The sequence below is a fragment of the Ochotona princeps genome, chromosome 10 (assembly GCF_030435755.1).
Source record: "Ochotona princeps isolate mOchPri1 chromosome 10, mOchPri1.hap1, whole genome shotgun sequence".
NCBI lineage: Eukaryota > Metazoa > Chordata > Mammalia > Lagomorpha > Ochotonidae > Ochotona > Ochotona princeps.
The window spans coordinates 34,819,874-34,844,752 of NC_080841.1; the positions used below are offsets into that span (position 1 = coordinate 34,819,874).

Below are 24,879 nucleotides of genomic sequence, written 5' to 3' on the forward strand. Positions count from 1 at the left end.
CATTATCCTGGAGGTATAATTTCTTGCCAAAAGGCAAGAAAAATAAGGCCATCCAAATGAAAAAGAAGAAATAGAACTGTTTATTCAGAGATGTCATAATCATCTGAAGAATCTCTTAAAAATACCAGAACTAATAATTAAGCAAATTTTGAAGAAACAAAATCAACGTAATAAACCAATTAATTTCTTGACACAAACAAGAACTAGTTGGAACTAATACAGCATCTCCATTTATAACATCAAATATAATGCTACATGTAAGTTTGATCAAAGATGCACAAGATTTCTATACTAAAAAATTCAATACATTGCTAAAATTAACCAAAGACAGACTAAATAAATGGAGTTTTATATCATGTTCACAGGATAGAGGACTCAAGACTAGTAAAAAGTACATTTTCCCCAATACACACACACACGTATAAATATACATATACAATCCTTCCCACCCAGATCAACCATGTAAACATCATCAAAAATAGAAATTAAAAAAGAACTCACTAATAAGATACCCAATTCACTTACACACTGAGGAAAAAGGGCTTTACCATTAAGATACCGCTCGATTTGATGGATAGCAAATTAATACCTGAAAACTGCTTAGTTTTATTTGTTAATAGGGAGACGTACACATCCATTTATATAGATAAAATTGAAAGATTAACCATACAACTAGCTGTGGTAAGAAGCTGAGCAACTGGAACTCTTACACAGATAAAAAGAACATAAAATATACAACTACTGTCCAAAAGCCATTTGGGTGTTCCATCAAAAGTCAAACATCCACCTTGTAACCCAGCTATTACACCCCTATCCATTTATTCAAAAGAAATCAAAACATACTCCTGCATAAAGAATTTAAAATATTCAAATGGACTACATTTGTTACAGCCCAAACCTGAAACCAATCCGAATGTCTATTAAGCAGTGACTGGAAGGCAAATCGTGTTAATGGAGCACTGTTGTCTTTGTTCAGTGGCAAACTGAAGGAACTCTTGGTATCTTCAACGTAGAGCAGTCTCCAAATAATTACACAAAATGAAAGAAGCCAAGCGTAGGAATGCACAATGCTGACTGCATTCCACAAAATGGAATAGGCAGGATGGGGCTGGCACATAGAAGCCAATGGGAGGGAGGAACGAATTACAGGAGTATAAGAAAACCTTGGGGTGTGGGTAATACACACACCTTATCTTGACTGAGGTGGTGGCATACATGAAGGTAACACTTAAGTTGGACTTTTATTGAGCATTATTCTTTTAAATGTTATTATACTTTTAAATGTTCATTACTAGACTAAAAATTAAACTACAACTAAGAGACTGAGAAATACATATCAGCCATTGGATGGAACTCCTGGTCCCTGACTTCTACCTGGCTGAGCCATGGCAGCCCCATTTGTAGAGTGAACCAGTAAATGCAAGATCTCTCCCTCTCTTTCTCTTCTCTCTCACTCATTCTCTGTCACTTTGTCACTCTCTCTTTCAAATAAATCTATTTCAAAAGAGAGAGAGAGAAAATTCTAGGATAGTACATTGTTCTCAGTGAATTCTCAGAGTACCTTGACCAATATTTCTTTTTATTTATTTATTTACTTATTTATTTATTATTTTTAATTCATTAATTACATTGTATTATGTGACACAGTTACATAGGTACTTGGGTTCTCCCCACCCCTCCCCAAACCCTCCCACCATGGTGGATTCCTCCACCTTGTTGCATAACCACAGCTCAAGTTCAGTTGAGATTCCCCCATTGCAAGCGTATACCAAACATAGAGTCCAGCATCTTATTGTCCAGTCAAGTTCAACGGCTTCTTAGGTATACCCTCTCTGGTCTGAAGACAGAGCCAGCAGAGTATCATCCTGATCAATTAAAAGCTCCAACATACCATCAGTAAAAATTTACATCATTATGGAATTAATTGACATAGTAATGAGTAACCAATATGTTAAAGGTAAATGCAAGTTCTTAACCACCTTCTGTGACCACCTCATTGACATTTCAATTTTAGTTTCTACACAACATATAACATACATAACATAACATGTTATACATAACATCATATCATCTTAAATTAAGGCAAACATGTAGTTTCCTCACACTGACTCCATGAATTTAAATGTTAGCTTCTAACTATACCTACTTGTTCTTCAAACTTTGAGGACTGGCAATTGGTGACCAATTTCAATCCCTACAATTTTAAGTTATTCTTCTTAACGTAGGAAATGTGTGCTGAAGTACAGATACATCCTCTTTGATCTCCCTCAACTGTGATCAATGTGGAAAATGCTGAAGAATTTACGTGGAATGTGAGGAACAAGGTTATGTTGCTGTTATGTCATAGTTCTAATCTCCATAACTTTAAAAACAAAGAATACAAGAAATATCTTGTTGGCTGACTCCTGGAACAGAGAAATCTCCTTTCTCAACTCTTTGTTGGCCTAAGGTAATCCTGAAAATCCTGTCTTCCTTCCCATTTCCTACTATTTTAATTCATGTCTTAGAGCTGGCTCATCTGTCTTTGTGGGAGCTAACTATTAAGTTTTCAGGAGTGCTGCGAGCACGTTGTAAAACCACTGGCAGCTTGAAATTGGCTCAGGTAGAAGTAGTGACACCACTGGAACTGCCAAATGTGACGACTCAGGGCTCTCTGCCAAACCTGCCTGTCCAAGCGAGGTGTTAAACACGAAGGAGCTCATTGCTGCTCCCATATTTTGTGCCTCGATGGACAACCTTTAAAAAAAATTAGTGGTAACTCACTGAAAGACAATGTGGTAGTAGACTGCATATGGAAACAGTGTGGGAAACCTCATGGGAGAGAATTGCAATTGTGTAACCTGTTGGCTGGATGATGACCATTCACTGTCACCAACAGTTCAAACCTTACTAGCCCCTGTGAAGAAGGCCAAGTAAGATTGCCACATGAATGACTTAAAAGTAAAAAATAAGGTCTAACATAAAAGGTCCAAACAGCAATCACTACGATGGAAAGTTAAGGATGATGCTATTTCCACCCAGATTGTTTGCAAATGCTCCAGGGTAGCATTTATTTTTCTTTGGCTTACTTCAAAAGCAGAGTTTTTGCTATTTTTGAAATCATTTATTTTTCTTTGGCTTACTTCAAAAGCAGAGTTTTTGATATAACAAGCTTGTCTGGGAACACTGTAGTCCTCATGCATTGCCAGTTAGTATAAAGGTGCCTTGTAAAGTATGTATCGTCTCAAAAACATTCGTTTTGATGCCATGCATTCCTCAGTAAATTGTAGCGAGCTCTAATTTAACTTAATACTGAAAGATGTCACTCATGATACATCTAATTCTACTGATAACTTAGTTGCATAAATATCTTTTGGCTTTGTAGTCTCTGCTTTTTAAAACCAAGTGAACACATTATCATAGGCCTATCCATTAGAAAAGAAAAAAAAAATGTCTGGTTATTTAACGACCGGAATGCAGCACTCAAACTACTTCCTGATTTTGCATTGTCCAAAGAGTCTTTTTTATGCCAGTCTAGAAAAGTACTTTTCTGTAATATAATATAGACTAAAGAATAGATAATACAAAAGAAGATTTTTTTTCAAAATGCTTGTTTAGTTTTTATGTTTGTTTTTGTTTTTAGCAACAAATATCCAAACTGCTTTTTCAGAAAGTTAGGATCATCACAATAACAGTATGAACATAGGTTGGAAGCATTGCTACAACAGAAAACTGTGTAAGAAGGAAAAGCTCCTGTCTGCTGCACGTGTGGGCCATGCTAGACCGTGTGTGGGTAAGGACGGCTCTGAAGACACTTTCACGTGTATTGTACTAGGTGTTCGTTGACATTCAGAGTTGGCTTTCAGTTTACAAAGTACAGGTTCCTAGACATGACAGTCTCCATTACACAGCTACTATACATCCCCTTAAATGAAGAGCCACAAAACAAAATCAACATCAGGGAGAAAAAAGAAATTAACACCACCAAGAAGTTAAATAACATGCTATTAAATGGCTAATGTGTAGCTGAAGAAATGAAAATCAAGAACCTTCTTGAAGATAATGCCACTGCGTGATCTACGAGTCGCTGAATGATTTAATCCAAAGGAAGAGATGAAACTAACAGAGAATAACAAAACCCATGTGATATAGTTTCCGCTAATCTTTGTTGAAGTGTGTCTCCTCCAGACAATAAGCATATGGGTTTTGTTTTTTAATCCAGTCTACTAATCTATGACGTTTGATTAAGCTTAAGCCATTTACAATCAGAGTTTAATATACATAGGTGTTACGTTGGTCCTGTCATTTTAGGAATGGGTTTTTCATTGGTTTAGTCTTCTGTTGTCATTTTACTGGGATGTTGTTCCCGTTTGTCATTTAACTTCAGGCATTGTAAATTTCTATTTTTCTTTTCATTGTTGATTTTGTATCATGACTTTTCATTTAAGGAGATGTACAGTAGTTGTGTGATGGAGACTGTCATATCTAGTAACATGTCATTTAACTTCATGGCATTGTAAATTTCCTCTTTTCTTTCTATTGTTGATTTTGAATCATGACTTTTCATTTAAGGGGATGAACAATAGCTGTGAAATGGAGACTAACATTCAGATGTGAGGATGTAGTATGGTATGCATTTCTGCTTCCAGACAAAGATGGACTCCCAATGAAACTGTTTACTATATCTTGACAATAGGATTCTGGACTTCCTGCCATTGTCCATGCCCGCAATGATGGACTTATGACTGAGTATGAAGAACTATATGTTAATAATGATATAGAGGAACGGGGGGGAGGGAACTGGAGAGGGGATAAGGAAGGGAATATGAAACTGTACTATAAAATTATAACAATAATAATAAAATATATATATACATATAAAAAAAACAAAGTACAGGTTCCACCCTGAAAACCTATGGAAGCAGCTTTGCTTAGCATATTACTTCCATTTTTATGGATGACAAAACTAAAACTTCTGGAAAGATAAACAGCTTGTTCAATATTGCACTGCAAGTGGATGAGCTAAGAATTAAACTCATGTCTTTTAATTCACATTCTAGCTCTCTTTCCAATATATCATGCGGTATCTCATCTACTTTCATGCTGAAACTGAAAATTAATCCCATCAGAAAACATTTTCTAGTCCCAAGACATATAGTAAATCACACTAAACAAATGCAGGAAGTTATTTTCAAAAGAATAAATAATACCTATTTAAACCATTATTAATCAGATTCAAAATTCAAACAAATCATAAATTACACATTAAATGGTTCTACATAAATGTCATATTGAAATGTTCAGTATTTTCCAGAAATGTCACTTTGAAAATGAAGACCTACATGCTGGGATTATTCTTATCTCAATTAAAATATAAGTAGCATTTTTAAATGTTTTAATTTATGGTTAATTAATTTAAGTATTAAATTGTTGTCAGGTATTTCTTAGGAAGTATCTAGAATTTATCTCAGGAATATCCATTTATTTGTTCTATCCAAGCAGCTAAACTATTGATTTAGCTTTCCACACTATCTCTTTATGTTGTAAGTCATGTTTTTTTGTTCAATGAAATAGGTGGTGTGAACACAGCACCAATAAGCCAACAGGCTTCAAATAATACTGAACGGAGACCAGCTAGTTTTTCTCAAGGTCCTGAAGAGCTCACTGAGTTCTCCATGAAAATAAATTCTACCAAAAGATTACTTGTCAATACAGATAACCATTTCCACTGGAAAGCTCTTTTGTAAGGGAATAGCTCCTGTGTGCTTAAAAGCTAAGCAAAGAGGAGCTCACAGGCTGTTGACCTACACAGTAATCCTGCCATTTCATCGATTAGTGACGGAAGAGTTTAACTTACATTGTTTTCAGCAATGCATGATGGCTACTTCTAATTAGAATTCTGTAGGTCTTGTCAATTGGCATGGGAGAGAAAGAGAACTGAGACTTTTATGCTCTCCATACCTTTTAACAATCTTTAGATGTTAAATATTACAAAGCAGCTTCAGAGATCAGCTCTTAAGATACCAATATACTTCTTCACAGCCCCAGTGAAATCTCCAAAGTGCTAAGCAACAGGATTTGAAAAAGTCAGGCACAGTGATTTTTCCAAAAAGGACATTTTCTGTGTCCTAGATAGCTAACTTCGGTGATGCTGGTATTAACTACATGACATGCGTTATGAAATACTTCAAATAGTGAATTATCTTGGCCAACCAAAAAGGAATGGTTTATCTAGAGAGATGGATATGGAGAAGCGAAGTGGAAAAGTGAAGTGAAACACACTAGGGCAGAGTAGGAGAGCCGTTACTATGCCCAGGCCACAGGTTACCCAAAAGGAGCTGTGCTTGTGGTTGAAAAAGTGGACACCTGGCAGGAGCTGTGCTACCTGGTGGAGGATGCCTCCTTCCCTAACCTCAACCACACAGAGACATCTGCAGGGATCAAAGCAGCACACTCTCTCCCCCATCCCACCGTCCACTGCCCTGACAATTCCTCACAGGTTCAATCAAACCAGAAATCAAATAGTGGAAACAGTCCATTTACTGTAGTCCCAGGAAGTCCGAATCCGAGAACAAACAGCAACAAAACAAAGAGTAGGAAGATCCGGATGGTCAGCAAAGAATATTGAGCACAAATGGAAATTTATTCATGGTGCCATTTATCTGTATTATCCCGGGGAAGTGAATTTTATTTCAGTAGGCTGGTTTGACACAGTGCCAAAAATAATTTTCAGTATTTTGAAATTCCTTCACAAATACCTGCAACATGCAAATACATGAAGAATGAACCTGGTATTTCAGATTTCCATATTTCCACTATATGATTTTTTTTAATATGAAAACCTGATGACCTGCTTTTCAAGCTTATGGAAAGAAATCTGCAAACATACCAGAAGATATCCAGACATAAACGTCACATTCTGGTGGCATGACCACATCAATTTTTATAAATATACTATAGCTTGCAAAGATTCTGAACTAATAAACTCAGTATTTCTCCACCACTAAAGGGCACTTTTTACACAGTTACACTAGTACAGGATCTAGCATGAATTCAACACCTGACTGAACATTTGGTTAGAGTTTTGAGTCATTTGCAAGTGATATTACTCCTTTGCCTTCTTTCTGACTATAGAGTTGATCCTTCCATTCTCCGTCCTTTGCACCACTCACATACCTGTTACATATTCCTACAACACTTAACCTTTCAGTTTCATGTATTTACTGGATGTCACTATTGAGCATCACTACTGTGTGGCACAGAGATCTAGGCATTATATAGTAAAATATTAAAGAATCCATGATCTCATGAACTTTATGTGGTAGAAGGAGAGCAATAGTGTAAACCAAAATAGTATATGATCCAGCAGCACACTAAAGAATTAGGCATTTCTACATGCTAAGGAACATGAAGAAAAACAAGTCGGACAATAGGTAGAGAAAGTCTGTGCAGTACAGAGGTCAACAAAGCCCTCACTAAAACATGACAGTTGAGGGCCCAGCAGCGTGGCCTAGCGGCTAAAGTCCTTGCCTTGAAAGCCCCGGGACCCCATATGGACGCCCGTTCTAATCCCAGCAGCTCCACTTCCCTTCCAGCTCCCTGCTTGTGGTCTGGGAAGGCAGTCGAGGATGGCCCAAAGCTTTGGGACCCTGCACCCGCGTGGGAGACCCGGAAGAGATTCCTGGTTCCTGGCTTCGGATCGGCGCACACCGGCCCGTTGCGGCTCACTTGGGGAGTGAAACATCGGATGGAAGATCTTCCTCTCTGACTCTTCTCCTCTCTGTATATCCGGCTTTCCAATAATAATAAAATCTTTTAAAAAAAACATGACAGTTGAGAAAAGATTGGAAGGAACAGATTAAGCTGCACACTGATGAGATCTCGGAGCCTGGAGAAAGCATGGTCGGCTAAGAGAATAACAACTGCACAGGCCAACAGTCAGCAGGCATGACATGTTTAGGAGCAATAAAAGACCAGGGTGGCTGGAATTCACCCATGAGAAGTCACTTATGAACCCACCTACTAAGGAGGAAGGAGATGAGATAAAAAGGAACCAAACAATCTAAAGCGCTTGTAAATGAGAGCCATTTGGGGAGTGAATCAGTGGATGGAAGATAACTCTGACTTTCAAATAAATAAATCAATTTCCCCAAAAAAAATCTGAATTTGTACTAAAATCTCCTGGTGATTTGTAGACATATTAGAGTTCTAAACATTGAAGTATAAATTAGATATAACCATTTTCAGTGCACTATTCAACAGATTTTTTAAAAATATATTCATAAATATATTGACTCACTATCACAATCAATTTTGGAAAACCTCCATCACTTCAAAAACTAACAAACAAAAAAAGAGATCCCTTTGTCTACTCTATTAAAAGCAGCTTGTAAGAGAACAAGAGGGAGAGTTGGGAGAACAAGTAGGAGCTGTTGGTTATACCCCAGAGGGATGGGGGTGGCCTGGATCAGAGTGGAAGTGCTAGAGTTCATAAGAAACTGTCAGCTTCCGGATCTGTTGTGAAGGTAGGCACTAATATTTCATGACAGGTTAGATATAACATGGATAAAAATAGAGGGATTAAGGATGATACCAAGGTTTTAGGCCTGGGCCACTGGAAGTTTACAAGTGCCATTAATTGAAATGCAGAACCTTGCTGTATTATGAAGTTTGGGACATCAGTATGAGACATGCTAGGTTTGACATCCCTTGTAGTCATCTCAGGAAAGTAATGATCAGACAGATCTACATATAAATCTGGGAAGAGGTTCAGATGGAAGATATAAATTTGGCAGTCAGCAGTAGGTGCAGGATATTTAAATGCATGAGAGTAAACAGTAGTCTAAGGAATGAAGAGAAAAGAGGCCTGAGGATTGCACTCTGGGGCATTCAAGTGTCGAAAGTGAGGAAATATGGGGAGGAATCTGCTATTAAGAAAGAGTCAGAGCCAATGTGTTGTAAATATCTGCTTAAACATTTGACTCTTTCAATATACTATGAACTGTTAAAAGTAGGAAATAGTATCTTCATACAAGACCTCCCCCCTGTTTCCAATCATGCATGCTTTGAAAAACATGTCCAGTGAGCATAAGACACACCTCTGGGTTGACTATTGAGAACACCTGTCTGCATTGGGCAGAGTGTTAGGCACATAGCTACTATGTGTTCCTGAGATTAAAATCTAATCTGAATGCAGCATAAAAAGTTTCAGCTATTAAATCTGAACAATGACAGTAATTAGCTACCTGCCATAATCTTCCCAACAGAAGCAAGGCAGATCAGCAGATTAATTTCTACTAATGCAAAATAAACAGCAAAAACAAAGAAACAAACAAAACTTACGAAAAAATTGAGGCACTTGGATAGTATTTTGGCTATGGATTGCTTTTGACTAGATGTACATGATAAAACCTATCTCGTGACACAGGCATTCTCATCTTAAACTTGTGAATTATAATCCAGTTCTCTTTAAGAATGATACCATGGAGTAGTGAAAACACAACACAGAATTTCACTTGTTACTGACTATGCCATTAAAAAAAATTTTTTTTTTTGATGTTCTGCAAGCCACTGTAACCTCAGAACTCATCCGGCTCACTTGTGGAATTAAAGTTTCCAGTTGAGCACCTAAAAGAGAACTCCAGAACTCAGCAAGAGAGGTGAGGGAACACTACAGGTTACAAGTATAAATAGAGCAAAAAAACCTACTGGCAACTGTGACCTGGCTCCACACACAGGGGGGAAATCCTCATTACCCAGCACAAAGTAAATGGAAGAGTTCTAGCAGACCCATCTCTAAAAACACTGGACATCAGCAACTTCAGCCACAGGAAGGACCCACAGTCATCACAGGCTCAGAGCCTTAGAAGGGAAAACACCTGGAGTGCACCTGTAGTTTTGCTTTCAGAAAAGGAATGCTTATGGTCTTCTGCCCAACCCCCAAGCACTGGATGTGGTGGTGTAATACCAGCTTGAGGAAGAAGAGATTATCAGGATCCATACTGCCCTAATACAAAACAATGTTGCACATCTTTAACCTTGGGGCCCCACAAATATTTCACCACATTAACAAAAGGCACTAGACATTGGCCCCTATCCAGGAACAGGTGGTTTGGCACAATAGAGTAGGACCTGCTCTGAAGACCCTGGCATCTGGGTTTTCCTCTGCAACCATGGTATTATTCCTCTATATTTTTTCTCTCTCAGAGAGGCATATACCTGCCTAAGATACCTGCCTCCATCTCTGATCCTGATTCTGTTTAGATGAGTGCCTCACCTAAACAGCCTCACCATGGTTTACACCCACCACAGCTTTGGTGGGTGAGAAAGGTCATTTACACTTGCTTCTGGCATCTGCCTGTCCAAGCTTTCCTCAACTTTGACAAGTGATCTGGACTCTGGGTTCTCTGTGGCAGGCGTGAATGGCTGTTACACACTGGTACAGACATCAGTCTCCTGGAACATCCTTTCTCTGTGTGTCTTGGCTTTGGTGAGTGACCTAAACCCTGGCCCCACTATGGTCTGAGCCTCCACAGCTTTAGTGGCTGGGTACAGCCAGCATCATACACTGTGCTGACTCACACTCCGGTGCCATCTCCTTTTTGAGCTCACCGGGTTTAGTGAGCCTGGTTAATCACCCACATGGGTTTTGTGCCAGCACCAGCTATCTTCATCGTTATCTGTGCTCCCTGCTGGGTAAAGAGAAATCCTTCAAAGATCTGCTGCTACTGCCATCATTTACAGTGCAAGAAGACACAGAGACCATAGCTCAGTGTCCAGCTGAAAATAAAACGCAAAGTATTTTGTCAAAGACACAATTTCAGGAAAAAGCTTTAATTCTATGAAAGTTACCATTTAAAAGCAAGAGACTAACAACCCATCATATGCACAATGTAGGGAAACAAGAAGTATGAAAAAGCAAGAGACAACATTATACCTCAAAAGGCACCCGATGAAGCTTCAATGTCAGACTCCACAGAAAGGAATATTGATGAAATGCCCAATAAAGAATCCAAAAGAAGACTATATGGATACTAAAAGAAATACCAAGAATACAAATAATTGAATTACGAAATTACAAAATCAGTCCATGATATGAGAAATTCATCAACAAGATAGAAATCTTGAACAAGAACTGGCAGAAATCACTAAGGTGATGAACCCAATAAATAAGATTTAAAAATTACTGCTGAAAGCCTCCACCGCACGCTAAATCAAGCAGGAGAAAGAATGCATGCACTTGAAAATATCCCCATCTAGACCAAAGATAGATGAAGAAAAGAATTGAAGAAAAAAATGAAGAGAGCCGAAAAGGCTTTTGGCAGACTGTGAGGCAAACTAATATTGGTGCTCTGGGAATACTTGAAAGAAGTGTAAAGACATGGAGAGTTCCTGCAATGAAACAATGATTGAAGAAGGAGGTACCACACCAATTATCAGAAAAGATTCTGAATGTGATACCTTACAGTCAAAAATTCAAAACCATAACAAGAACGGAAGAAAACTTGCAAGAGAAGAGTTCTATTTACTTTAAGGGAACTCTCACTGAAATAACAGTGCTTTTTTCAATAGAACCTTTCAGGTCAGGAAGGAATGTAAGGGCACACTCCAAATTCTTACAGAACAACCAAAAAAACTACCAGCTGAGAATACTCTGTCCAGTGAAGTTATCATTTTAAATCGAGGAAAAACTACAAGAGAAGCAAAAATTGAAGGAATTCATCACTACCATAGCAACTTTACAGAAGATTCTGAGAGGGAGAATTACACACATACAGAAATACAGACAGACAACCACCACCATGGAAACAGACGAAAGTACAAAGATCAATAGGAAAAAGTGAAGGATATTCAAATTAAACAAAGGAATTTGTACATGTGGAGAATCAGTCACCATTCATTAATAACAACTTTGAATTTAAATTATCTGAATTCTCCAATTAAAGATACAGATGGGCTGAATGGATCTAAAATAAATAAAATGAGATCCAATGATATGCTGTCTACTAGAGAAGATACACATAGACTGAAAGTGAAAGGATGCAAAAAGATACTGCATGCAAACAGAAAGTAAAAGCAAGCAGGTGTAAACCATATATCAAACAAAGTAGATTCTATGAGAAAAACTAAAACGTGACAAGAACGTAACTATATACTGATCAAAGTATCCATTCAATAAGAAATATATAACAATTTAAATATATTTATATCTAATGTTGCATTACCTGATTTTATAAAACAAGCAGTATTAGACCTAAAAGGAGAGATAAGCTCCAAGACAACTATAGTTAGGGATTTCAATATCTCATTTTCATCAATGAATAGATCACACAGCCCCCCTACAATCAAGTATTTGATTTGAACTACACTAAAGGCCAAAAGGACTTAGCAGACACTTAGCAGAACAATGTGGAATACACATTCTTTTCATCAAAACATAAAACATTTTCTAGTTCAGACTATCCAGTGAGCCACAAAACAAATCCCACCAAACTTTCAAAACTTCAAGTCATACAATGCACCTGTTTTGACCATGACAGCATGAAATTAGATAGCAACAACAAAATGCAACTTTTGAATGTATACAAATATCCAGAGACTTAAAAACATGCTCCTGAATGAACAATATGCTACTGAAATCAAAATTTTAAATTTTCTTGAAATAAATAAAAAATGGGAAAACAGCATACAAAATGTAATGGGATACAACAAAAGCCTCACTGAAAAGTAGGTTTATATATAGGAACAAGTGTCTATATCAAAAAGTGAGGGGATGGCATGGGACAGACATTTCCCATAACTGTTCATTTCCAGTCATTCTTTACTGAAGTGTTTATGCATGAGTCCATACTGGATCCACTTCAGGTTCCAACTTCCTGTTTTTGCAGACCCTGGGAAGCAGCAAGTGACAGAATTTTTTAGACCAACATGGGAAGCCCCGATTGAATTCTGGACTCCTGGCTTCAGCCTGGCCCAGATACCTACGTGGCTGCTGCTGGCATTTAAGCAATGAACATGTGGATGGGAAGCATCCCTTTCTCCATCCCTCCTTCCCCCCCTCTCTGCCATTCAAATTATTATTATTATTATTATTAATTTTAAGGATCCTGTGCCATGGTGTAGTAGGGTAAGCCTCTGACTGTGGTGACAGCACACCATATGGGCACCATTTGTGCCCCTGCTGCTCTACTTCCCATCCAGCTCTCTGCTTGTGGCCTGGGAAGGCAGTGGATGTTGGTCAAAGCCCTTGATTCCCTGCACCCATGTGGAAGACCTGGAAGAAACTCCTGGCTCCTGGCTTCAAATAGGCTCGGTTCTAGCCACTGTAGGCATCTGAGGAGTGAACCAGTGGATAGAAGAACTCCTTCCCTCTGGCTCTCTTTCTCTCTGTGTAACTCTGCCTTTCAAGTAAAAATAAAATAACAAAGTTTTGAGACAAAAAAAAAAGCAACTGTTGGCTAGATTGTGGAGAACAGGGAACTGTTACACATTGTTGGTAGGAATAAAAATTCATACAAACATTACAGAGAACAGCGTGGGATTTTCTCAAAATTGTATAACTAGTCTATCACACTGCCCAGCTAGTCCAGTTCTGGATATCTATCCAAATGAATGAAATCAGCATTTGAAAGCGACGCCCTTCTTTCTCACGTTCTTCCTAACATAATTCACTACAGTCAGGAAATCAACCCAGGGGTCCGTCAATGACTGGATGACAGAGAAATTGTGGAATATGCACACACAGGAATGATAGTTATTCAGAAAAAGAACAACATCCTGACACTTGCAGCAACATGGACAGAACTGAAGATCATTATGGTAAATAGAACGGCAAATCACAGCAAGACAAGCATGGCATGTTTTCTTTCATATATAGAAGTTTAAAACAAACAGTAGTTCTAAACTCAGGTTAGTGATTACGACAGGCTGGGGTGGGGGTGAAGGACGAGAGATAAAGAGAAATTAGCCAATGGATACTAAAACACAGATAAAAGTAGCAAGTGCAAGTGTTTCATGACTAGAGTTGACTATTATAAATATATAGAATATATAGAATATATATATACTATATACTACATATATATACTACATATATATAGTATAAAATTAAAAGTACAGCATTAAAATGGGCATTATAAATAGTAATACTAAAAAAAAAGTAGAATACCACAGGGCTATAAAAGGAACAATTAGTATTTTCTGTTTCATGAAACCTATTCTCAAGAATGATTGAAGTCCTACAAACCATCATCCATGTAATCACATATCCTTGAAATGTGCAGAAACATATTGAATATAATCGAAATTTTAAGAAAACAATTTTCCAATTATGATAGATTATGTGGAGAAAAAGAAAATTTATGAGTAAATGACATAACTAAATACTTGATCTAACACATATGCAAATAACAAAGTTTGAAATTATGTATATTACATAAGTTATATACAAATGGAATTCTGCTCTGCATATATGAAGGTACTTCAAAAGGTTCATGGAGGGTCCGGCATCATGGCCTAGCGGCTAAAGACCTCGCCTTGAACACGCTGGGTCGCATACGGGCGCCGGTTTGAATCCCAGCAGCTCCACTTCCCATCCAACTCCCTGCTTGTGGCCTGAGAAAGCAGTCAAGGACAGCCCAAAGGCTTGGGACCCTGCACCCGTGTGGGAGACCTGAAGGAAATTCCTGGCTCCTGGCTCCTGGCTCCTGGCTCCTGGCTCCTGGCTCTGTATCAGCACAGCACTGGCCATTATGGCCACTTGGGGAGTGAATCATCAGACAGAAGATCTTCCTCTCTGTCTCTCCTCCTCTCTGTATATCTGACTATGTAATAAAAATAAATAAATCTTTTTAAAAAAGGTTCATGGAAATGGAATCAAAAGGTAAGTTTATTCTGATGCAAAAAATAACTAAATATTAATAAAAATCTCCTCCAAAGAAATACTGCAGAGTATGGATACATTTAAATTTCCTGGAAGATAATGGTAGTTGTCATTAGTACTACTGAAAATTTAGCAAGAATAACTACTGTCATTATGGCAAAATAACATAAAGGATTATAAACTGAGTAATGGACTAGATACCCATCCCTATGTCATGATTTACTCCTTGTGCCTTAACGCCACAATAAGCATTTATTATTGTACCCATCAGGAATTCATGAGCAGCCCTGACATGCGCTTCTAGCCCAGGACCTCTGAAACTGCAGAAGATGCCGATCCAGGGTGATGGATCTACTTCCAGGTGGCTCTCTCATCTAGCTCACTGGCTGCTGCCGACTCTCAGCAAGGACCATTCCATGATTTCACTACATGACTTCCAGCTTCTGCCAGAGCAAGAAACCCAAAAGACCACATCAGGAGATGCCAAGTTATCAAGTCTTCCATGAGTCAGCCTTCCAGGCCACACATCCTTCTTCCTTCACTGTCCTTTGGGTGACTCAGGGCAGTCCCTCTCAGTGTGGCAGGCATTGCCAGGGTGTAAATGCCACGAGAAAACCTATCTGGGGTCATCTTGATGATATGGCCGTCACAAATCATAAGTACATCGAACCTTTAAAGAATCTGAAGAACAGTAACAGAATTCTTTATTCTTCTCTATGTACTGTTTCTAAAACTGGAAATAATCCCAGTCCTTCTCAAGGACCTTAAACAAGTTTGACCATGTTTACTTCCATCATCTTCCCATTGAAAATTTGTTTAAGATGACTAGTTGTTTGAGGAAGTACACATGGGCTTCAAAAAGTTCACATAATTGAAAGATAAGTGTATGCTGATGCAAAGACATTTTTAGAAGCCATACATACTTATAATGCACTCCCCGTGAACTTCTGGATGAGCCTTCACTGGCATGGATTTCAACAATTTTATACCAACATAAGCCTTGTTGCCATTTTCCATGAACATCTTGAAATCCCTGCATATGAAGAAGCCTTCTGTTGTGAGGACACAGGCACCACCGTAGACATGAAACACTACAAGGCCAGAGTTTTAATTTTTCTCTAAGCAAAAATTCAATTTGTTTTGAGAAAACAATTAAAATAAGGTAATACATTACTTAAATCTTCAACATCATAAAAAGGATAGTAATTCATAACAAGTATGAATCAAAGATTCAAATTAGGAGTGTACTGGTAATCTTTTGACATCAATAACCACACACACACACACACACTCCACATATTAAAAAAATGGGTTTTTTAAATTCCTCATCCTCCACTAATAGATCGCTGACTTTGAAGGAATCAGAATCCCATTTCTTATCATTAAACTGAAATTTTACAGTTTTTAAACAACAAAAGCCATACATGTTCATAGTAAAAATGAAAAAATGTGTATGAATTAGGAGAACAGAAAATTCCTTCAAGTTCTCAGATTGTAGTTGTTTATTTCTCACATACTCTATGAGGTACCTTTTAATGAACTTTGTATAACTGCATCTGGTGTTAACTGCCAAAGATGCTTTAAAGAGACCACCACAGGCTTTGTATTAGCCCCGCTGGCCTCCCAACCTAAAGTTTCATATAAGCAAATTGAGCCACAGCTTCAGTTATCAAGGGAAATTCTCCGCGATATTAAGACTGTATTACAATGGTACAAGTAGTTGTTCCATGTCCACTTCTTATTTCCTAGCCTATTCCTCTCCACCAATGAATACAGGCAGTGCTAGATTCTGAAGCCTTTAAGATCTGATGAGAAAAGGCAAGTTAAAAGGTCAGAGGTGAGCAGTTAGAAGAGCCTATATCACTTTTAGAAGCAATTAAAGCTCGATGTATGAATAGCTAAATAGTAGCAAGTCATACATCATCTTAGGACAAGAAAACCTTGTATATGACTGAAACTCTCTACCTCACAGACAGCTTGAAATTTTGGCAGATTCTTTGCTCTGTGAGCAGGTTGTTCAGGGATATGCACGCTTTGGTGTTGGCTCAAGTTCGATCTGCCCATAATTCATGCCTCATTTCAAGCAATATTTCAACTCACATTGTTCTCCCCAGATAACAAAGTGCAAAGACTATTCAGGGCCAGTCTTCAGTTCATGTCGTGCTTCACCCAGCAAAATGCAGCCCTCAATCCAGCCTCTTAATGCTGCCCCTTGCAGAAAGCAACTTGCAGAAGATTCTACTGTGTTTTTGAATTGGACATGATGTGCATAAAACATACATTTGTCATGTAGTGGGTGATTCAAGCAGAAATTTTGAATATTTGTATTTTTCTTTTCTAACAGATTTTTTTAAATGTATCTGAAAGTCAGAGTTAGAGAGAAGGATGGAGAGAGATCTTCCATCTTCTGGATCACTGCAAAGTCACTTTAGCCAGGCCAAAGCCAGGAGCCTAGAACTGTATCTGGGTTAGCAATGCAGATAGCACGTCCCAAGTACTTGGGCCAACTTCTGTTTTATCAGGTACTATCAGGGAGCCAGATCAGACAGAGAATAGGCAGGATTTAAGTCAGCATTCCTGTGGAGTGCGAGCTGCTTAATCCAGCATTACAGGATGCTGTTTGACTCTGCCACGGCACGAGCCTCGTGAGCATTTGTGTCTCATCCAGAAATGCCATCTGAAGATGAGTGGATTTTCCATGCTTGAGCAATTATACAAAAACTGACAGGGTGTGGACTGACACCCTCTTCCTGGTTAGACGTCCAATTCTCTCCTTTCACCAAGTATTTAAACTGCTTGTATTTGAAAGATACATAGGATGCCTGATGTTTAAAAGGATATTGTTTTCCATTTTTAAGAGACAGCAAAGGGCATATAATCCATAGAATATCAAGATGGTTTTTAATATAGAGGAGGCAGAGACGTTTAGCTGACCACTACTGATTCTTGTTCCCTTTCCACTGCATGAGGTAGCAGCTGCAGGCCAGCTCAGGCACTACACTGCCAGCATTAATCCCATAAGAACTCTATTCACATTTCATTGGTCTCACCATCTAAAAGGGTCAATTCTCATCCATGGAATGTGAATGGAATGATGTTTTTGAGTTGTGTCCAGGCTATGTGGTGCCCAAATTTTATCATCTTCCCTTCTAGCTGTTAGCCTGGGGATCACCTACTATTAAAACAGCTACATCATCAGATGGAAAAACCAGAATCCCTCAGACAATATTCAGGCCATAGCCATCTGGAGATCTGTCTGATCGAGAAAGGAAACTGGATACTGCATGCAAGACAGCAAACTTCCGTGTTAAGACACTGGGTTTTGGGAGATTTTGTTAAAGAAGTTCATTTACTCCCACCAAATAATGGGAATTGAACAGGTGTAACCACATGCTTTCTAGGGATTTAGGATTCTTGGAACAATGGAAGAGAATATAAGAAAGAGAAAGCTCAGCAACAGAGGCAGAAAAATGCAAGAGGAGAAAATGAGTTTATTTCCTGGGTCAGCAGCTCTGAAGTTTCTGCTCTAAGAAAAATCACTTCATTAGTCTGTAGCAATGAGGACAAGATGGACAGCTTAGAAACCTATATGGTGGGACCGGCAGCATGGCCTAGCAGCTAAAGTCCTCGCCTTGAATGCTCTGGGTCCCATATGGGCGCCAGTTCTAATCCCAGCAGCTCCACTTCCCATCCAGCTCCCTGCTTGTGGCCTGGGAAAGCAGTTAGGACGGCCCAACGCTTTGGGACCCTGCACCTGCGTGGGAGACCTGGAGGAGGTTCCTGGTTCCTGGTTTCGGATTGGCACAGCACCGGCCGCTGCAGCTCACTTGGTGAGTGAATCATCGGACAGAAGATCTTCCTCTCTGTCTCTCTTCCTCTTTGTAATGAAAATAAATAAATCTTAAAAAGAAAGAAACCTATATGGCTACTTATCTAAAAATGTAAACAGAAAGATTACAAAGAATAAGTTTGTTAGCCTATGAAAAATGAAGAAATCAACAGTGATAACATGGTCATATAAAACACTTAATACAGTATAATAGTTGATCCTGAAGATAACTTAATGAAAAGGATTGGTCTACAGAAACCCAGAAGAAACACTCAGGGGAACAGGATGAGGAGAGAAATCTCTATTCCCAAAGCTGAAACTGGTTTCAAAAACAGAGCAGTTCATATTTTTATGCATAATGTTTAATACCCAAAACTAAAGATGGCATAGAAAACACTTTGAAGATATAAGAAACACATTCATTTCTTCACTTCCTATCACAGGGAAGTAGTCACTCACTAAAGAATTGTTGAGGAAGTAAAGGTGAGTGACTACTTCCCTGTGATAGGTACCAAGGCATAGAACTGTGAACAAAACATTGTGCCATCCTCTTCAAAGCTCATATGTTTCAAGCAGGAGGCAGCATTGTGGCACCATGGGTTAAGCCACTGTTTGCAATGATTGCATCCTACATAAATGCCAGTTCAAGTCTCAGCTGCTCTGTGTTATCCACATCATTGCTAATGCTCCAACTAGTCAGCAGATGATGGCCCAAGTACTTGCCATCCAAACGTGATGTTTGAATGAAGTCCTGGCTTCAGCCTCGTTCAGTCCGAGCTATTGAGGTCATCTGGGGAGTGAACCAGCAGACAGTAGATCTCTTTCTCTCTGTGTTTCCTTCCCTCTCTTAAATCTGCTTTTCAAATAAATCTTTTTTGAAAGATAGAAGATGAAGAATTATGATATATAACTCCCTATCCAACTGGTTCTCCTAATGGTAGCTGTTCAGTTCACTTTCATGCAAAAATAAACATAGCCAAGGCTAGGGGAAGAAAAGAAAACCATTTCTCTCTATATATAATTCTGTCTCCCTAAATTCTATTTTAGCAACCAGAAAGGGGCAAACTGACTGAAGAAAGAGAAAATTCCAAGTCTTTAACAGACCGTGACAAAAATAGGGCTAAATAATTATTTCCAAGAAAATGAAATTACTTTTTTATCACCATCCACTGAATGGCTTTCCCTTTTGTCCCTTGTAAGTCTATAATAGCACTAGTTACAGAATGCACAATTCCTGACAATAGACAAAACAACAACAACAAAAAATTAGTCTCCTGTGTGCAAAATAACACTCATAACAATGGGCAATTCACGGCTGCTCTCCCTAGACCTCTGCAGAACAGAATACCTACTGGTGCTAGCTAATTATGCAAGCAAGCTGGAAATTGTGCACTTAATGGAAAGACATTCCCCCTAAAGAATAGTCAACAGGGGCTGGAGGCTTCACATACGAAACAACAGAAGAGCAATGAGAGAACAAACACAGGGGCACACACATGGGCATTCTCATTAGCACGGTGCCACTGACCACGTTGCTCACGCACATAAAGGGGCTGTCAAACTCTCGGGCGTGGAGAAGATACCTTCCGTCATTAGAGAACCATCCCCCGTGCTGACTCATGAGTTTTGTGACCATTGGCAGACTATTGCTCATCCTTACACTGAAGACCACACTCACTTTGTGATGTAAAAATGGTTCATGTCAGTGAGAGGTGAAGAGAGCGAAAGACAAGCTTTTCAGACAGATAGGCACATTGAGTAAGGAGATCACCAACTTTCCAAGGGCTAGAGTGGAACAGAACCATGTTTTCTCAGTCTTATTTTCTTTGTGCTCTTTGTCCAAAAATGTTTGGAATCCAAGTTCCTTGGGGAAAGTCTCAGAAAGACCCTCGTAACATCCATATACCAAACAAAACTGTCAGCTTGGTCAAAACAACATAAGATGCCATCTGTCATGTGTGAGCAACCATCAGTCCACCCCAGATTCTAGTGAATTTATCACACGAAGGGAGAAACATTTGCAAAAGTGTTGGCTCCAGCTATTCTACAGGAATGTGGGAGTCCTAGTATTTTCTATGGTCCATTCAAACTGTGTAATTTAACACAGGCTTAAAGGGGCTGGCACTGTGGTACAGTCATCCATTTGGGTGCCAGTTTGAGTTCTGGCTGCTCCTCTTCAGATCCAGCTCCCTGCTAGGGAACCTGGTGAAGCAGTGGAAGATGGTCCAAGTATTTGGGCCACTCTACACACACGGGAGAATAGGAATGAAGTATTTGGCTCCTGGCTTTGGCCTGGCCCAGCTCAAGTCACTGAAGCCAAAGGAGAATGAACCAGTACATAGAAAATTTCTCTCTCACTCTTTCTCAAAGAAATAAAACATTAAAAAGAGAGAGAAAGAAAAAGACAGCTTTAAAGAGCTCAGAGCCTACTGGCGATGTTCACATAGGCCAACCACCTGCACAAAGAGAAAGACTAACGGGCAGGAGACGGACGAGGTGCAGCAAATGGAAAACATCACAGGGAACTGCTTTCCATGCTTTGGGTTCATCTGTTGGATTTTAAGGAAAAGATAATAAAAATGTAAATAGGGCCATCTTTTTGTCACATTCCAAGGTAACCTATAGGATTGAATTGTCAAACCGGATGAATTCAAATTGAATATCAAACTTTCCTAACATTTTGAAGGAGTCTTGATGTCAAGACACACAAAGCACAGACTTGGTAGATCAAAGGGATTCCATGGTCCTGTCTTCCCACAAAGAACTTGGCTCAGATTGGTAAATTAGGCTGCTATGTGAAGTTCATGGGGGTTTTGCATACTACAGGAAGATTCTGACATGAAACCTTTTCATTACATACCCAGGAAGGTGCACAACACACCTGTCATTCTTCAGGGATCTTCTGGATCCTGGCTCCACTAACTATAAATACTGCTTTAGCCTGGGATTAGCCTGCAGGGGACATTCAATGGAAAATGTCTCATCCTCCAAGTAAATATATATCCTAAGTCTATGTACTCCAGGGATCTGCTGGGAATCAGGTTAGATCAAGTTATCTATCTTGATTTATTTTACACCTCCCCCCCGGCCTCCCATGTACAAGAGAAGAGATCACAGTGTGTAACTCCCTCCTCTCACAAGCAGTAACCAAGAGTGTGCAGGGTGTGTGTTATGTGAGCACACACACACACAAAACCTCTGGGCCTTCCTTGCATAGGACTATCATGAGGAAATGAGTGTAACTCTTATCCTGATACAATCTTAGCACTCCGTCAGGTAAGCACATAGTAAAATGACAATTATAGTCCCTCAGCATTCTCAGGGAATCACTTTAAAGGACCAACTACAATGGAATTGCTGTGCAAATGGTTGTTATTTTATATGGTTAAAATAATAGTAACAAGATCACTACAAACACTTTTTAAATATATTGAATCCTTGGCTGTTTAAGCACAAGGAATCAGAACCCCAAAGCAAGCAGGCCAACTGTTACTTCATTTGCAAGAAATTACAACCACATGTTCCCCTCTTCTTCTCCCCCCGCGCACATCCTTCACCCAGTACTGCTAGGCCACAAGTGCAAGAAGCATGGAGATTTCGGACTTCCTCTTCCACCGGTGGCAGGAGAGAATGTAGTGGACTCAGGAACACACCAGATTTTAAGCCGGGCAAGGGCTGTGGCGGAGAGCCACAGCTGCAACCGGGGTAGGCCCATGAGCCTTCAAAAATCACAGGCAAAGTTTCATGCAAAAGTACACTGTCTCAGGATAGGATCCAGAACATGATTGGAAGTCTCTGAAAGGACTGAGAGCCTGCAGAAGGTCAGCCAGGAAAGCCACATTATGATTTTATTTTTAAAAATTATGTATTTTTATTGATTTGAAAGGTAGAGAAACAAGGAGAGAGCAAGAGTGCACTAGAGAGAGAGAGAGAGCAGAGAGAGACAGAGGAGGGAGGGGAGAAGGGGAGAGAGGATTAGTGAGAGGGAGGGAAAAAGGGAGAGAGAGAGAGGGATCGAGGAACAGAACAGGGAGGGAGAGAGAGGAAGAAGGAAAGGGAGAGTAAGCGCTTATACCTGTTGGCTCACTTCCCAAATACCTGAACTAGCCAGCACTGCACCAGGTGAAGCCCAGAACTCAAGCCCGGTCTCACACACAGGTGGCAGTGATGCAGGCCCTTTGGCTATTTCGATGCACACTAGCAGGAGGTTGGGTTGGAAGCCGAGTAGCTGGGACTCAGTGAGAGACTTTGATTTGGGATGTGGGGGCCCCAAGTGACACCTAAACCACTATGAAATGCCTGTCATTAAATATGTTTTAATGAACATGAATTGAGGAGCCAACTCTGTGGCACAGTGTGTTAAGCTGCCATCTATGATGCCAGCATCCCATATGGGCGCTGCCCTGAGTCCTGGCTGCTCCACCTCCAATCCAGCACCCTACTCATGCACCTAGGAATACAGAGGAGGATGGCCCAAATGCTTGGGTCCCTGCACCCATGTGGGAGATGAGGAGGATTCAACCTAGCTCAGCATTTGGGTACCAAACCAACACATGGAAGATGACTCTCTCTCTCCACCCCCTACAGCCACCTCACCTCTGTGTAATGCTTTCAAATAAATAAATATTGTTAAAAGACAAATGTCTCTCTTCCTCTCTGTATATCTGACTTTGCAATAAAAATAAATAAATCTTAAAAAAAAAAAGATAAATGTGGATTGAAGGACAGATACAACGAGTGCCATGATCGGAGTGTAGCCCTGCTCTCTGGTGTCCACTCTGTCCATCCTCCTCATTCACATGAACTTTGCTCAGCTCCAGGTCAGGCCTTTAGAATAAAAAACATCTGATTTTGCCAATGATTGTAAAGATGCTGCAAAAACATTTTGAATATAAGACACTTCTTTTAAATTAAATGTGCTGAGTGAAACTCACCCTTTGCTTCTGTCAGGTAAAGCCTGCAAGCCGTCCTGCAGGTTGCTGCATCTCTTTGTCAGCTGAGGTGACTGCTCTGCCAGCTCTGTGCTGTTTCAAGAGGAGATTAAAAAAACATGTTTTAAAATGAGAACTTATGAGATATTGGTAACAAAGACCAGATTTAACTGATAAAACGGGTATCCAAATGAAGTCTGATTTCCATTCCATTATTGGATTTCTCCATGGAAAAGGAAATTGATATGTTCACCTCTGACAGGTCTAAATTCACATTCACGTGCGCGCATGCACACACACACACACACAATGTAGTCAAAGAAAAGGAATTCTATATTGAAAACTCCTTCCAAATTTTCATATTCTGAGGTTAGACTTTCACAATGAACAGTTTCTTGCACAGCTTTAATGACTGTGCATGTAAAGAGCCTTTACTTTTGTAAGTGAAAAGTTTGCAAACATAAGAGATCAATAGTTCTCTCCCTAGGGAACCCTGGGTAAACCTGCCTCTCATTATCATCATTGTGTTCCTTAAGCACCTGACAATGCTTTCTCAGAAAACTGGAAGCAGAACCCATCTAAACCAAAAGGCAGGTTAAGGACATGAGTCATGGAGTCAGGCCTCACAGACACCGGCTGTTACTGAACCACGCCAGGCATACATATCCACATCTTTATCTAAAGTGAGGATGGAGTTGTTACTTCATACCACTATTGTATGAGACACGCATCCTACCAAAGGCACTTGGCCCTAGGCCTCAGACACAGTGCTGCTGAAAAAGAAAATCAACTGTCACGTTTCTAACAAGTTAGAAATATATAAATAACTGTGACAACTATTAACACACTTATTTAAACTCATATTTTTATTAAGATTTATTTTTTATTGGAAAGGCAGATCCACAAAAAGAAAGAAATTTTTATTCTAAAAGAATTATTTTATCTTTATTTGAAAGGAAGAGTTACAGAGAGAGAGAGACAGAAAGAGATCTTCCATCTGTCGGTTCACTTCCCAAATGGCTGTGACAGCAAAAGCTAGGCTGTTCCAAAGCCAGGAGTTAGGAGCTCCTCCCACATCTCCCACATAGGTACAGGGGTCCAAGGACTTGAGCCGTCCTTCACTGCTGTCCCATGCTAGAAACAGAGAGCTGGGTTGGAAGTGGAGCAGCCAAAGCATGAACCAGATGTTGTACAGGAGGCTGGTACCACAAACGAAACTTAACCTACTATACTACAGCACCAGCCCCCACTTATTTAAT

The 24,879-nt window shown here is 39.5% G+C and overlaps 1 protein-coding gene across 1 annotated transcript in view; it reads right to left on the reverse strand.

The window, feature by feature from the left end:
* The window catches only part of ST8SIA6 (ST8 alpha-N-acetyl-neuraminide alpha-2,8-sialyltransferase 6), a 119,759-nt gene that overhangs the window by 36,060 nt on the left and 58,820 nt on the right, over positions 1–24,879 (reverse strand). Inside the window, exon 3 of the mRNA XM_004578581.2 lies at positions 23,624–23,713. Coding sequence (XP_004578638.2) covers positions 23,624–23,713 — 90 coding nt within the window. The remainder of the gene's footprint in view (positions 1–23,623; positions 23,714–24,879) is intronic.